Here is a 17,249-nt window from a genome sequence, read left to right as displayed (position 1 = left end):
GTAGTGTGAGAGGTGAGGGCAGTAGCTGTGAAGGAGGGAAGACTAGTAGGAAGGAGAGATACTATCGGAGGTAGAGATAGAAAGAGGGAAAGAAGGATAGAAGAGGGAGGAAGGGAAGGGAGGAGATGAGATTAGTGATGAAGGGAGAGTCGAACATCAGGGAAAGGAGTAGAAGGGCGCAGCAGATCAGGAAAGTGTCTGGATCAATTCAAAGGTGTTATCCAACGGGGTCCTTGTTAAAGGTCACCTAGATTGTCCCAGGAAGAAGTTTACATAGAGAAAGTGTTTGCATTTGGGCCATCTTAATAAGATCGCTTTTATATCGAAGGGATTTACCGATCACTAGAACTCAGTTAGGGTCTTGGATTGCGTGGATTAGGATGGGACTGCCCATCCCTAGGTTAGAGAAAGGGGGATGGCCATTAGGCCCTTGTCTGATTTACAAATAAACTGTTGAACCGTTTCCTGGGAGTTGGTGTGTTCTTTAGGCCTTCTGTGACAATGTAGAGAATTGAGGGGGCAAGTGACTTTTTATGCCTGATGAGTAGCTTGCATCTTGAAATCTTAACCCGTCAGGGAGCCTTTCGGTCACAATTTATAGTTCTGCAGCACTGAAGGATTTCCTTAAGTGTTATTGGTGGACTTGCCAATTCCACCAGATATGGTATTATTTCCACCAACTGACTTACATCCCTTTAGTAAGTTCAGACTTCCTTTCAGTACACTCTTTGCATGGCAAGCTTCCTTTATTGTCATTGATGGACTTGACAGACACACCATAGGTGGTCTTTCACTGGGTACTGGCTTGCCCCACTCTTCCATGCTTTGGTTTGTGGACTCATACATTTACACCCCAGGGGAAACAGTCTTTCACTGGTTTCTATCCAGCTACCATGGTCTTCCACCACAATAGGCCTAAATTACTTTGGGTCATCTAGTCCGCCACTTGGTTTCTTCCACCTCTCACTGTTTCTGCTTTCACTTCAACTTTCTTCCCTTTCTATACTCCTCCTCCCCAAGTGAGGTGTTTCTAATATTTGCTGGCCAGCGTCTCAGTGGGTTAATGGTATCCAGCATCTTAGAGTCAAGAAGTCCTTCCATGGTCATCACCCCATTCCAAGATGGCACTGCTTGAATCCATCCTACAGAACTCCATTAGAACTACTGAACCTGTCCGACAGAACATGCAAGATTGATTCATTTCAGTAGGAGTTTGCCAGAAACTAGAAAACTCTCTCCCCATCCTTTTAAATGTATATGAAAAAGACAGCAACAATACTGTCTTGACTAGATGCTCTGGAACATTTGGATTGTCTATATGTCTTGTTTCCTATTACTGATCATCCAGAAATATCTGCTATGCCAGTTTTGAGAATAATCCTCAAGATTCAGAACTTGAATGGCAATGTAATATTATGACTGCTTACATTCTATAAATGAGTGCTCATTCATTGAAGGCTTAATATGTATTAAACAAGTGCTTAGTGCAGATGAGCCTATCTCCTAGCAACTAGAAATGAACAAACAGTATTTTTAAAATAACCTCTAATTGTCTAAGTCAACGTGATGTACCAAAGAAAAACAATATCACACTGTATGCATTGATTTGGTCTTCTTTTAATGACTCCTACTTTGAATTTTAATTGCGCCAAAGCACATTTTAAATGTCAAGATAATATTGATTTGAATTAGAGATGAGCCTTTTTTTTAAACATCTATAAAGGATAGCATTAACAGTGATGGAGGCAGGTTTTGATGACAGAGGTGGCAAAGGGTTCCTCATGAGCTATCGATCGATATGCACACTGGCATCTGAAAAGAGGTACTAGCATTCAACCATCATCACCACCGACCAAGCCACTAACCTAGATCTGTCAATGACTAACAACTTCCATGTCTATAACTTGATTGCTGCACGCAGTTTTGCAGACCGACCTCTTGGATTTTCTTGAACGTCCTGATCCTGGGGGGTTATCACCTTTTTTTGGATACATGTCCACTTTGAATTAGTGAGAGTCAAGTCCTCCTTATCATCAATTTCTTCATGACTCTTTAGCCCTTGATTTATCTTGTGAGTTATAGACCGGTTTGGTTTTTCGGACATGTCAATGCCATGAAGAAATCGCTTGATGATGCGATCCTCCAGTGAGTGAAATGAGATGGCCACTAGTCTCCCCCCAGGCTTCAGAAACTTCTCTGCGGTTTGAAGACCAACATAAAGTTCATGCAATTCATCATTTACGAAGATTCGCAATGCTTGGAAGGTTTTGGTCGCAGCGTGTGCTGGCCTCTCCAGTAGGTCTTTTCTTGAGTAAAGCGCTGCAGCTGGAAAAGCACCTGTAATATGCAAAAAAAACAAAAAAATAATTGTAATTGCTTTTCCATGGACAGAAGGTGCTGGTTGTTTTGCTAGGATTGACTTTTATCCACACATATTTAAAATTCAAGCTCTCATTTCCCTGGCCCCAAAACATATACATATATATATATATATATTGCTACTGTATTGTCTCCACGTGCTATTACTATTCAAGCAATCTAACTTGTTTAGCCACTTCACTATTGACTCCATTAAAATCCCAGTTTCAGACTCAGTCAAAACTCTCAGAGTCTACCTGGATTCTAACCTATCCATGAATAGACAAGTCAATGCAATCGCCTCGTCTGCAGCGCACCATGCTAAGCTAATTAACGCAGTTAGGCCATTTCTCTCCAAAGAGAACTGCACCAACATAGCCAGAGCCATTACTGGCTTAAGGCTAGACTACTGTAATGTACTCTTCCTAGGGACTTCCACAAAAAAACCTGGAAAGACTACAAGTCATCCAGAAGAACGCGTTCCACGCAGCTCAAGGCATCTCCAAAAGAGAGCACATTACGGCTGCCAGGAAATCAGCCCATTGGCTCCCAATAAAAGAAAGGATCATATTCAAAGCCTTGAAACTGACCCACAAGTGCATCCACTTCTCTGCACCTGAATACCTATCGCAAAGGATCCACCCCTCCTACGCCAACATGCTTTGTGTGCCTATGGTAAGGAAAACTAGAGCAGGTGGCGCCAGCTTCCCCTACCTCGCACCCTCCCACTGGAATGCCCTACCTCCTACCCTCCGAGGAGAGGTATCTTACATGGCATTCCGTAAAGCTATGAAAACTGTGCTCTTCACCTGATGTACACCACGATCATCAGCTTAGCCTGATAAACCCCAAAAATGTATTTATATATCGACTGTGTACCCTAATGTGTCAATGTACAATGTGTAAATGCATTTCCCAGCTGTTCCCACCCTGTAACTAAGCTCCTTGTAAGTAACAGCACCTCGATGCCCAAGGGTGGTTGTGTGCTATACAAATGTAATAAATAATAATAATAAATAACGTTCCTCCGGTGGTGGGATTAATCATAGTTTTCTGCCCGTTCACAGTTATAGTGCAAGTGGTTGATGAAGATGCTTCTGTGGAAAATAATGAGTACTCTGCAGGGTGCTGCTTAGTCCTACTAGCCAATGAGGAAGCTTAGAACAGGGACTTTACAACACGGAAAAGCCCCCACTCTGCACCTCCTCAGAGTGGGAGGCTGCTATCTTCCCTCGCTGGATGTAAGGTAAGTGATCCCTGCGCCCATGTCCTCATCCCCCACCCCACATTTCTACTCATTTTGCCCCCTCCTGCATTCCTGCCCCACTTACCTTTCGCTTCGTTCTCCCTCAACTGTGCTGGGAACAGGAGAGTTCCCAGCACTTCCGCTACACACGACTGGCAGCCATGGAAAGGGAGAAGGGACTATGTGTAGTTTTTGTTTTATGTTGCGAAACAGCAAAGACATCATTTCACAACTTAAACACTATTAGTACCCCGGTACATTGTGCCAGGGTAATAATAGAAATATTACCTAGGCGGGGGAGGCTGGGGGGGGGGCATTGCCGGGCCTGGTAATGCCAGGGGCTTACGTTAAAGCCCTTGCTTCGGTTTGGATTGTAAATGCTGCCCCGGGGAACTACCTGGCCGAATAATGTCCCCCCTGCTCGTGTAAAATTTCTTAAGGAAAGGAAAGTTACTCACCTTAGTAAATCTAATACCCTTTTTCTACAGGATCGTCGACATGGACAACTTGTGTGAATCCTTGAGCTGCGGTGAGGGACTGGAGAGTGTGTTGTAGAAAGTTAACACTGAAGCATTCATGTTCCTATTTCATTGTATTGGCACTCCCTCTCAAATACAAAAGCTAAATTCCCCTCAATTCCGACCAACTTCAATCTGGCAGATTAAAATAGAGCTTTAGTGCAAAGAAGAGTTTAGATAGCTGCCTTTCTTTGACATAGACCAACAGCTTTTCCCCTTAGGTAGCTCCTCTTTATCATAATATTGTGTTAAAATAATCGAAGAACATGAGCATGAGCATGAACATTTACAACATAGGCCTGTGCCTAGAAGGTCCTATCTAACGTCGGCTAGACACATATTTCACACAGAAAAGAGCACGACTGATTAACGGAATTATGACTACAATGCAAGATCTGGACTAGATCTCGGAAACCAGTGCAACATTTCCTGACTTAAATAAAGGTTTATTGAATAGTCTATGCACACAAATTAGTATTATCAGTGCACATTAATCAGTTCTTTTACCAAATAACTATCCCTCACTAAACATTAATTAATACACCTCAGATTGAGTAAACAGTGAACAAGTAAAAATATAACATGAAAATAGTGTACTGGTTACATTTGACCTACCCAATGTATGTATTAAAATTCATTTCTGTGACGGTATTGATAACATGCGAAAAGCTTTGAAAGCTTAATTGGGTAAGACACTAAAAAAGAATTTCCGATTCGAAAGAGGTACAATAAGGAAGAATATTCCCAAATTAAAGCAATTTCATTCAATGTGTGCTACTTTTACTGCAAACTTGCCAAGCACATTTTTGCAAGCATAGAAAAAGAAATATATATCACTACTTAGCACCATTTCATCTGAAATTGGTTTCAGTTGGCAATATTCAAAGTGAGAAATACAAAACCATACATCCCTCCATTAGATATACTCACAATCTCCACCTAGAAACTTGGGAACAAAGAAAAAATAATGAATTGAAACATCGGGCGCAGAAAAATCGTTGGATCACAATGCACTAAAAGATGGGCAATCTTTTCACTCAATAACATCTGATCTGTATTCACAATGTACACACAGAAAAAGAATCACAATGTCAGAAAACGAGATCATAGAAATGTCACAGCAATTGAAAACATATTTGAAAACAGGTTATCTGGCAAACACATCAACACAAGCATTGGAAAAAGCCTGGAAAGAATCCGGAACAACAGTTTTAAAATCAACACCAAAAGACAGACATACAAAACTGAAAAAATGTATTGTATACTACCCGACTACGGTGCCATATATGCCTATTTAGCAGATCCGGCCTGTGTATTTTTGTACTTTCAACTGCACTGTTCTTTATTGAAATATCTACTTTTAAGCGTGCTGCCTTCTATTGAACCATACAGCCATTTAGTTGTAAAAGTGTATGTTGCAATCTTTTCTCACAGATATCCTACGCCTTCATTTTATATGGATTAACATATGGCATTCAGAGACAAACAGGGGAGTTGCTAGGTCTGGAAAAGACCCGGGGCTAAGCTGATGTCAGAACTGTTGGGACTAGGGGCTAGCTAGTCTTTTGGCTGTAGCTCCTGAAATTCTATCCGGGGCTACAACCAAAAGATCAGGGGCTATAGCCCCCTTAGCCCCCCCCTAGCAACGCCCCTGGAGACAAACATGAGAAATATAGTCAAAGACAAAAGATGTAATTTGTGCTTGAGTTAAACAAACCTGGGGATATATTAATAGTTCAAACAGTGATTATGCTACATAGTACCATTTAAGTAACACGGACCCCCAAGAAAGACCATGACATTGTTTTAGCTTGATTATTCAACTTCTATCAACTTTTGTAAAGGTCATGAATGTTAACTTCCATTAACTGTTAATACTATCAGGTTAAAACATGTTCAACCCACAACCAAGTCTGAAGAGTTGATGTCAGTCGATCCAACCATACAGCCAGAGAAAGGGTAGTAGGACACAAAACGAACTTTATAAGAGAAAATTAAACATCACAGGTGACAAGACCATTCCCATCAGGACATTGCAGATGGCACACTTTTGGTAGAGAATAGTTGCATTATTACCACAAAACGTTAAGGGAGTAAAAGAGAAAATATATTGCGATTATGGGTACTGTGATGAATTCCAAGATTCCGTCACTTTTCCCCAGGTGGGAGCCTTTCCCTGTGAGGCTAGGGAGGGGAGCCTGCTACACAATACCCTCCCTAGGGGTAGTGACAAACGGGACCTCACCAGGAGAGACTGCCCCTCTGGACTCCGTAAACAACATACCACTAACCCATCTTCAAAAACATCTAGTCAAAGAGGATATGAATAACAAACTGGAATCTGTTATTGTCAAACACTCTGAAGGAACACTTATATGAAGAAAACCAATGGAAGAATACAGAGTATGAGTCAAACAGAGAAGAAGGACTTTGACACTAAGCCAGGGAAGTCGCATGGAAGCATCATAAATCTTGGAGGCAGAGACCTTGACAGGGAGAGAACCTGCGAGTTTCGAATAACTGGGGGAGGAACGCTAAAGGAAACTGGGACACATGGCATCTGATGAGAGAGAGAAGCCTGAGTCCAGCTTCCGACGCATGGCGTCAGAAAATACAGGAGACGCGAGAGACTGACATGGATACAAGGCATCTTGTGTCTAAACAGGAGATAAGTTGTGGGGTTGACACAATCAAGTTGTGGTGGAACTGGAGATCCAGGAACAATGTTGACAACACTTCCAGTAAGGTACCGTGGAGTGAACTGAACAAAGAAGTAACAGAGAAACGAGAAGCCAACCTGAAAAGCAACGAAGAGGGTCCCAGACTGTTAGAAACCTTGGTGATGCTATCCTTGAACAATCAAGGTAGCAGGGAGAGAGGGAAACTGGGGAGGGGGACCAAAGATAATTACTGGAAAGGTCATACTCCGTCCCAGCCAAGACAAATTATCAAGCGTACCTGAGGAGAGTGCAAATCATTACTGGAATGCTCATACTCATCCGAGTCAAGATTATGTATCAAGAGCGCCTTAACGGGAATGCTCATACTTGTCCCAGTTGAGACAAAGTATCGAGCGTACCTCAGGAGAGTGAGAATCATAGAAACATAAGAGGTTCCCAGTTAGGGAACTCCTGTCCCCCACACACTATCAACGGCCCTCAAATACAAGCCAAACTTTTAAATCCGTTTCTGAATTCTTCCATAGGTTTTAGACTCATATTGTGACAGCACACTTATCATAAAAAGTAGATATCACAAATGAGTCTTCAGACTGTTAGATCAAAATATAAATAATATTTTATTCTTCAGGCCCAACGCGTTTCGAAATTTGTATTCTCTTCATCAGGGGTTCATATTTCAAATAATTTCTGTGAAAAAATGTAAGTAACAAATCTTAGACATATATACACCATCCTTTAGTGGATAACTTAAACGGTCATAAGTTCAAAATTGTGCGTTTAAAAATACTGAAGGAAGCTTCTGCATATTGTTATGATCATGCATAGTATATTTTAGAAAAATTCAATCTTTTGTACAAAAACACTTAATATTAGATCTAGAGCCACTGATTTAGGCAGATTATAATTTTAACCATCAATATATAAAGTTCTCCTAAGTCTCAGGATCTTAAAAACTCTAGATTTAAACAATCCTTATTGCCCATATCTCACCTCATTGTGAGATGTTCAGAACTTGTGCTGTTTGATAGAATGTCTTCTACCATATAACCAAGGTTGGTCCACGTGTCGCTCTACATAAACATAAAACATATTTTGGTGTTTTGTTCATCTCTGCTGCGTACACTCACCTAATTCATGCACAGAGTGTTCTAACCAAGGTCTTCCTCATTAAGGATGTTCTATGTGAACAAGTGACAGGAATCTTCAAATAATCATGTGGGATTATAGGCTTACAAAAAGTTCTGTTAGCAGGAATAGGTATGTAAATCCCCTTACTAAATAGGGATCAGAATCTAAATACTAATTCTAATCACCCTGTATTGAGCTACTTACCCACCAACTCGATGGAAGGAGGATCCCTTGAGGTTAGTGTAGAGAATAAAGCTTGTTAGTGGACAAAATGGGCATCTCTTTAAATTACGTCCTAACGTGTATGCGTAATGTCATTACATAATACGTGTATGACATATGCGAGGGTGACGTCCTTGATGTAAACACGCTTTCCAAATTTCAATTAGAGTCAATATTTGTTGCCGACCCAATTAAGGATATCAGGTACAAAAAGTAAATGTTATACCCCATTTGGAACAAGTTGGTGGAGTGGCTGTCCTTTGAATTATTGCTGTCATAAATAATGATATTGCCATTGTTCTCATATGTAAGTAAGAAACCAAGGGCCTCATTATAACCTTTGCAGAATGGATTAACGGGCGCCACTAATGGTGGCAGACCCGTTAAACCCATTCCGCAAGATTATAGAGGTTCCCTCACGGGACCCGATGTGGACGTCTGGTTTTACCAGACGTCCATAGCGGGTCCCACGAGGGAACCAGGGAGCTAACAACGGGCCAGTCATAATCGGCCCATTGTTAGCTCCCGCACCCATTCCCATTGAGCCCTATGGGGGCTCAAATAGGAATGGGGAAGGTCCTGGCCCGGGTTCCCTGTAGGAGGAATTACTGGGCCCTCCAAACTCGGAATGGCCTGGTAATTCCCCATTCAGGGAACCCGGACACGGTTTTGGTGGCAGCCATGCCCTTATTAAGTGCATGGCTCCCGCCAAAGTCGTAATGAGGCCCCAAGAGTCATCTTTCAAAAATATCCAAGTGGATGTACATACCGAGTCAAGAAAAATACCTATTCATGTTCAAATCTCCTCATCTTCTAGTGGTTTCCCCTAGGTGTCCATACTTTCAGATATATAAGATTACCACACTTTACTCATTATGTCAACATTTTCACAAATAAATTTAGCCAGTCTATAATCGTCATACCAAGGGATAGGATTTCTCGATGGCATACAGTTTCAATTTCGTTTCATCCCATCATTCACCTAATCTGATTTTCAAACTGAAACACCCCTTTTCATCCTGCTTCTGAAGAGTGCACATGCTGTAGAAAATCTCATCTAGCACAAAATAGTAAAGATTACATAGGTTATGTGTAGGAAACAATTAATCTTTCTCTGGTGCATGTATTAAAACCAGATGTCATGTGGGATATCTATCTGTCTCACATGAGTTCACAGACTGATGGTAATCATGTTCTCGAAGGTAACTAATCTTCATATTAAATAATTCCTGGCAAAATACAGAAGTGTGTTTGGTGATCAGATAGCCAGAACTTAACTACCTACTCAAAACCTAGAGATGTATAAGAAAGAGCTTAGATAATATTCTATGTTCATCCCCAACAGGGTCATTGTATCTAGGTGATGTATCCAGTAAAGTTCCCATTCAGACAATCTTTTTGCTAAATCACCTCCTTTAGGGAGCGTATGTATTACCTCTAAGATGATACATCTTAGTTGTGCTGTATTGTGCCTGCTGTCTCTAAAGTGCCTACATATAGGAGACTTCTGATTAGCTGTTCTCAAATTGGACTTGTGTTGCGTCTATCGTTCTTTTGTGTTGCAGCTTGTTTTTCCTACATAAAACTTCCCACATAGACATTCTAGGGCATGTATCACATTCTTACTGTTACACGCTGCATGGTCTCTCAATTTAATCTTCTTTTCTGTGTGTGGTTGTCTAATGTGGCACCATTTAATGATGTTCGAGTAGTGCTGATAATTCAGACATGGGAATGTGCCGCATTTAGGTTTATAAAGTGTTTCGTTTTCGTGTCCCTTTTTTAGGCCTCTCTGCTCTAATCAACGTGTCTCTCAGGTTGCGGCCCCTTTTGTATGCTAGCATCACAGGGGTTGTGGAAATAATTGATTCAATTTGGGGTAAGCTTGATAAAATCCCAATTCTTAGTGATAATATTCTTGATTTGATAGCAATGTCAGAACATTTTCAAAGTATATATCAGTCTTGTGTTTTCCTTTTTTGGCACTCCCTGTAGGACATCCTCCCTTTTGTATGTTTCTGTTCTCATGATGGCTTTGTTCAGTATCACTTCTGGGAAACCTCATTCCTTGAATCTCTCTGACATGTGTTCATATTCGTTTTGTAAGCTGTCAGTATCTGAGATTATTCTTTTAAGCCTCAGGAATTGGCTATATGGTAAAATCTTTCAAATGTCTGGGGTGGAAGCTATTGTAATGCAATGTGTTACTGACATCTGTAGATTTTTTTAACATGTTTGTCAGAATATCTGTTCCTGTGAATGTAACTGGTACATCCAAAAAATGTATGCTGGGTTCTCCCACATCCATCATAAATTTGATTTGTTCATGGCAATCATTTGAGTATTCAAAAATTTGAAGTAATATCTCTTGTGTGCCCTTCTAAATGCCAAAGATATTATCAATAAATAATTTCCAAAAGATTATATTAAACGTCCAAGGTTGGACATCCAGGACAAAACTCTCCTCAAATTGGTACATGAAGATGTTTGCATATGTTGGGACTACTGATGAGCCCATCGATGTTCCGGATATCTGAAGGTAGAATTGCCCTTGGTATCTAAAACAGTTTTTAAAGAGAATAAGATGTATTAGTTCCATAGCAGAGAATTTTTGTATGTGTGTGTCTTCATGGTTCAAAAGGAACCACTCCATGGCATCTATCCCTTTGCCATGTGAGATTGATGTGTAGAGGCTATTCACATCCAGTGAAAACAGAATACAATCCGGTTCTAGATGTTGTCGAAAACTACTAAAAACCTGGCTCTTCAACACCACAGATTCAAACTGAAAAACGGAAACAACCGAACAGGAAACACAAAGAAAAGGATGATTAAATTCAAGATGACACTGACAACACCCAGAACCGACCAGAGAAACACTTACTACAACAAGAGAGACAATGATAAGTCAAATAGGACACAAGCGACACCATGAGGACAGAAATCAGCATCCCTAGCCAACTCCGGCCAACAACTCATCGGCCCCATAAATGCTACCAGGTATCATACTTGTACAGAGTTGTGTGAATGTTAACACTGGCCACACTTGAACTAAGTTGTGGACATTGGCATGGGCATTTACCATATGGAGTTGTGAATGAAAGGGGGGGCCGCCCCCAAATGTAATTGCAAGCGTCGGCATGTGCCGCGTTTCGAAGGGGCTGGGGACCAATAGCCTGCATAAACAACTGAATAAGATGATGAATGGCAACCACCCGCCACATATGGATGGAGTACCCTTGACTAGTCATTGCCGCGCACCGACTGGATTGGGAATGCTCCCTGGGCCAGTCTGAAAGTGACGTACAAACGCCTGCCTACCACACATACAGACAGGTGTCAAGTAGATGGCCGAGGCCGAACTTGGGTAAAGTTAATTATGTGAGTAAATGCCATGTGTGAAAGGGAATGAGTATCGGACGGCCCAGTTCTGGACAGACGCAGAGATGCCCCGCACCCCACCTGGAGAGAATAGTCAAATTCAGCACCTCACTTCCAGACAGCAATGCCAACTAACCATTCCACTAACAATTTCACCCCTCCGCATACACCTCTCAAACTCTAACCAAACAGAACCACAAGCCTAGTACACAACAATCCGCACAAAATTCACTACACTGCAACAACGAAACAAACCACACAGACTCGCACAACAGCACACAATGACTACCGACTGTAAAACACCCCAAGCAGAGCCAACGGACCCACCGGGCTGGGGCCGCCAACAGCACATCATTGCTCTCTTGCACTTTTTGCAGCTTATTCCCACTAACTCACCTCCCCCCTCCCTTTTTTTCTTCATAGCCGCCAGAACGCCAGGGGACCACTCCGGTGGTGATAGTGCACGGTACAAATATCCTTTAACATTAACATTAACTAATGATAATAGGAAATGAGCTGTGTCCTTGAGATAAGTGGTCGTTGTTTGTATCAGCGGTTTTAGTGCTTTGTCCAAATATATTGCCAATGGGTGAAATAAGCTTTCAGTTCCTTCCACAATTGGTCTAAATGGTGGATTGGTCAGATTTGTATGCATCTTGGGTAGAGCATAAAATACTGGTGTGGCCGGAAATCTTTTCAACAGAAAATCAGCTGAGGGTTGCGTAATCCATTGTGCATCAAGCGCTTTAACAATGGCTTCCTTGATCAAATCTTTTATAGCAGGTAAGGGATCATTGTCCAAGACAAGACATGTCCTAGGGTTCAATAGTAAATCTAGACATCCTGGATGATAAATAGTTGTGTCCATTAGGACAAGAGCTCCTCCTTTATCTGCCGGTTTCATTGTTACGGTGGAATCTTCGGCCAACTCACATAGTAATCTGAACTGGTGTTTCCTGAAGTTCCCCGTTTGATACTTGTAATTGATTCTCTTTAAATCTCTAGTAGTCTTGAGTTTAAACATGTCAATCACAGGGCGATTCACTTGTGGGTGAAGCGTGCTCTTAGGTTTCATCTCTAAAAAGTTATTAATGTTGGATCGCTCTTGTGTATCTGGTAATGTGTCAAAAAATACTTTGAGTTCCACTTTCCTGACAAGTTTAAATAGATTGATCTCTTCCTCAAAGTAAGTACTGTTGTTAGACAGGATATACGACAATCCCAGGTTCAGTGTGTCCAGTTGTGTATTGCTAAACTGTAATTCTCATACTCGTCCCAGTCGAGAAAAAGTATTAAGCGTACCTGAGGAAAGTGCAAATCATGACTGGAACTCTCATTTTCATCCCAGTCGAGACAAAGTATCAAGAGTGCATTACTGGAATGCTCCTAATCGCCCCAGTCGAGAAAAAGTGTCAAGAGTACATGAGGAGGAGTGAGAATCATTACTGTAACATTCATACTTGTCCCAGTCGAGATATGGTATTAAGAGTGAACAAAGGACAAGAGAATCAATACTGGCAACTTCAAGCTCATCTCAGTCAAGATAAAGAGTGGACATTGAGAAAAGGGAAAATCGTAAATCTGAATCTAGAGAAAGGAATAAACTTGTCCAACTAGAATAAGACAAGAAGAGAACAAGAATGAAAGAAAGAGTAATCGAGTGGAAGAGACTGGTGAGACCTTGAAGAACCCAGTATCAGAAATACGTGATTTGATAAAAGTAGTTACGAAGAACTACCTAAGGAAACTTAATTGAACTAAACTTGGTGAAAAACCACCTCACAGCAGAAAGGAGTCCTTCTCCTGTGCTTTTGTGGTTTTAATAGTGGTAGGGTTAGGACAGGTTAGTTTGAACAGTGGACTGAACTTGATTTGAACACGCTTAGTGTAGGGAAAGAATTGAGTTTTCACCTTTCATGTAATAAACATCAGCAGTGAGATGGAAAATCAGAGTCTGTGTTCTTCTTCTGACCCACCACAATACCCATCTGGGTTTAATGAATTAATGACTGGAACACAAGCATATAAACAAACAAAAGCATGAGAAAACAGACTAGTCTTTTACTGCTTATATGAAGACTGCAGATACCAGAAGACAATGTGTGGTGTGTAAAATTAGTCCGTTTTCAAATTGAAATGAGTAAAGACTCATGAAACATTATGAAAGAGAGGGACTGGTAACCAAAATTCAGGGGAAGTAAATAAAATCATCAAATTGGCAGAAAACAGAAGGCAAAGGCTTAACACACCAGCTAGCAGTCTGTATTTGCTGACATTGTGAAGTTACATGATAGATTAAGAGAAAGACTGATTGATTCCTCTCCCGACACACCAGACTCTTATTTGGGGAGAGGAATTCATGGGACAATTACAGAAATGCGACATTAGAAAGCCACTTATGATCATTCAGATATTTGGATACGATTCATTAAACACTTAATGAGAATTATAGAAAGAAAAAAGAAAAGGTATTATATTGCTATAATTAGGAACTTGTTTGTTTTGTTTTACAAACCACTAGATAAAGGAACACTTGGTGTCAAAAAGTGTTTAAAATGTTAAAATCTTCTAAACAACTAGAACTTTTAAAAATGCCAATGGTCTGGTAATATCGGGAGGAACCTGAAAAGCAAACAAAAGGTCAATAAGTACAATCTGATAATTGATAAAGAGTACTAGTGTCTTTAAATGTATCGAATGAGGGAGAAACGATCCAGAGCTTGCTCGGGAGAACGTGCTCTGATCAGCCAGTCGTCCATGTAGGGGTAGACGTGAATCCCCCCTCGCCTGAGATACGCTGCCACCACCACCCTTAGCTTGGTGAAGACCCTCGGCAGAGGTCAATCCGAAAGGTAAGACCTGAAACTGAAAGTGCGAGCTGCCAGCCTCAAACCTCAGGTACTTTCTGTGCTTTGGATGAATTGGCACATGAAAGTAAGCATCCTGTAGGTCCAGAGACACCAACCAATCTTGAAGTCGAAGGGCCTGAAGGACCTGAGAAAGAGTAACCATCTTGAACTTGTCCTTCCGAAGGAACTTGTTCAACCAACGCAAGTCCAAGATGGGTCTCAGTCCCCCGTCTTTCTTTGGAATAAAATAATATAGGGAATACCATACCTTGCTCATCTCAGCTACAGGCACTAGTTCTATAGCGCCTTTCTCGAGCAGGGTTAAGATTTCGTGCACAAGGAGCAGTTCCGGAAGCTTCAAAAAGAGACTCCTCGGTGGATTGTCATGAGGCTGCTTTAGGAAGGGCAGGCAGTAGCCGTGGGCTATTGTCTCCAGAACCCACGCATCCGAAGTAATAGCTCGCCAGATGCTGAAACAGTCTGCCCCCAACCGCCGAACAATGGAGCATGGCCTCATAGTTGTTTTGGAGCTGCTGTTGCAGCGCCTGAAGGCAAAGAGGCTGCTGCTTGAGCGGCTTTGGCACCTCTATTTTCGCGAACACCATGGGTACTTCTTTGTTGACCCCTTTGATTGCCGGCTCCTCTCGTCCTACCAAAAAAGGAGTAGTAACGAAAGGAACCTCCCCTCCACTGTTGTCCCCTCGGACGAAAAGGCAGAGGTTGACGCACCGCTGCACTCAAAGATTTAGCAGCAGCTTTGGAGGTCTGCAACCTCTCAAGACTATTGTCAGTCTTGCTGCCAAACAAATGAGAGCCATCAAATGGCATGTTCAGAAGACAGGCCTGTACTGGTGCAAAACCCACCTTCCGCAACCACGCAAACCTGCGTATAACGGTGCTTGCAGCCATGGACCGGCTAACACTGTCGGCCCTGTCCAACCCAGACTGAAGGGATTCACACATGGCATCCTTGCCATCCTGCACAAGAGCAAGGAACCCATTCCTTTCTTCCCCCTCGGGAATATGCTCAGCCGCTAGAGAGACACAATTCCACAGTGTGTGTGAAAATCTTGCCACGGCACAAATGGAGTTGGCGGACTTCAGCGCCATACTCCCTGCAGAAAACACCTTGCGTCCCCAACCATCGAAGCGCTTGTCTTCCCTATCAGGAGGGATGTTAAGGTACGCGCCTGCCTCGAGGTGGCTGTAGCCACCTGAACCACCAAATTCTCAGGAGTGGGGTGAGTGGATAGGTACCTGGGGTCGCTAGTGGTAGGGCGGTATTTTTTAATTAACGACTTGTTAACCGCTGGAAGACACTCCGGGGTCTGGCAAGCAACCGCCACCCACCAGAGACACCGTTTCCGGGAGTACCTAGACGAGGAGGACGAGTGGCGGATCGAGATCCCTAGGACTCCATCTGACGGAAAGAGTCACCCCTCGAATCGTCAATGGACACCCCTTTCGCAGATTTACGGGACCTACTGGGTTTAGTACCCCGACCCACCTGTAACTTCCCCTTACGCTCCCGCAAGGCCTTAGCAGTGAGCGACTGGCATTTTGAACAGTCGTCCGTGTCATGACTCTCACTCAGACACCACAAACAAATGCGGTGCGGGTCCGTAATCGACATCTTAGACTTAAAATCCCGGCAAGTCTTAAAGCCAGACCCCGGAGTCGGCGGGGTAGATGAAGAAGACATATTCACAAAGAATACATGAGGCGTGCCGAGTTCTGGAAGCAAACACGTTTGCGGAAAAAATGGAACTGAGCCTACGGGCGCCGTGCGTCCTATTTATAACATCCGGTGACGTCGCACTCGACAGAGGCCTTAGAGGGACATAGACCCGACACCATCGACGTAGGACGCCCACTGATGAGGAATACGTTGAAGGACACAATCCATTTGAAGCCTAATCCTCTCTGGTAGGCTGATACTTCTTGCACTGCCTGCTCTCGGTGAGCGACCAGGTCTCCGCCAACAGAGTTGCCATCCCAATCTGTGGGAGCGGAGGGGAGGAAGGAGGAGAGGGAGGTATAGGTAGACGGTAACCCATGGATACTACCAAGAGGATTCAAAGGTCCGCAAAGTTCTGGAGCCAAAAATGCACCCGAGAGGCTAGCCTGCCCCCCCACTGGAGACACGTGGATCCAGAGGGACATGTCATGTCTTTATGCTCTCTGAGGCTGCTGCTGAGGAGGGGGACTGGAAGAAGCCCTTGCTCCCCCCTTTTTGTTGCTTGCGCCGTTGCTGACTTGGAGAGTGGTCAGGTTGTCTCGACCTCTGTTCCTCAAACCCCCAGAACCACCCAAACGCCCGCCCACCCAAACGCCCGCCCCTTAGCACTGATGCGACTGGGTGTACACCTTGGGCGTGGCTTTGGTAAGAATAAAGACTTTGCGGTCTGCAAGCTGTTCTTCTTATCCAATTCCTTGTCGGTGGTAGAGTGGAAGAGGTCACTACCCTCGAAAGGAAGGTCCAATACATGATCCTGGACATCAGGGTTGAACTTTGTGGCCCGAAGCCAGGCCGTCCTTCTCATGTTCATGGCGATGCAGATGGCGCTGCAAGAGGTGTCGATGTGGGCTATTGTGGACTCCATGATGTCTTGGGCTACCAGCTTGGCTTCTCTTAGACCCGCCTTAAAGCGTGCCTGGCTCTGCACCGGGAGTTCCCCGCCACAACCTCTGATTAGCCGCTGCAAGCATGGCATCCGCGTTGGCTTTACGCAGGTGCAGGGAGGCGTTGGGACTACAGCTTTTTCCAATATGCCTCCAAGATCTTCTCCTCCTTGCCTAGCAGCGCCGTGGACGAGGTGGCCAAGGACGACAGGCTTAGAGTAGCGTGACGCCGCAGGGATCACCG

At 43.2% G+C, this 17,249-nt stretch overlaps 1 protein-coding gene across 4 annotated transcripts in view; it reads right to left on the bottom strand.

The window, feature by feature from the left end:
- Nucleotides 1–1,601: 1,601 nt before the first annotated feature.
- The window catches only part of METTL15 (methyltransferase 15, mitochondrial 12S rRNA N4-cytidine), a 1,712,973-nt gene continuing 1,697,325 nt past the window's right edge, over nucleotides 1,602–17,249 (bottom strand). For 3 of the 4 annotated variants that reach the window (XM_069623523.1, XM_069623520.1, XM_069623526.1), the window contains one exon: nucleotides 1,602–2,337. In XM_069623523.1, the coding sequence (XP_069479624.1) occupies nucleotides 2,239–2,337 (99 nt within the window). In that variant the 3' untranslated portion in view covers nucleotides 1,602–2,238. The remainder of the gene's footprint in view (nucleotides 2,338–17,249) is intronic. The other variant, XM_069623522.1, reaches the window with a different exon arrangement.

The sequence above is a fragment of the Ambystoma mexicanum genome, chromosome 11, assembly GCF_040938575.1.
Source record: "Ambystoma mexicanum isolate Mex_15411 chromosome 11, UKY_AmexF1_1, whole genome shotgun sequence".
Classification (NCBI taxonomy): domain Eukaryota; kingdom Metazoa; phylum Chordata; class Amphibia; order Caudata; family Ambystomatidae; genus Ambystoma; species Ambystoma mexicanum.
Note: the sequence above shows the minus strand (reverse complement) of the source record. Positions and strands in the feature narration are given on the sequence as shown.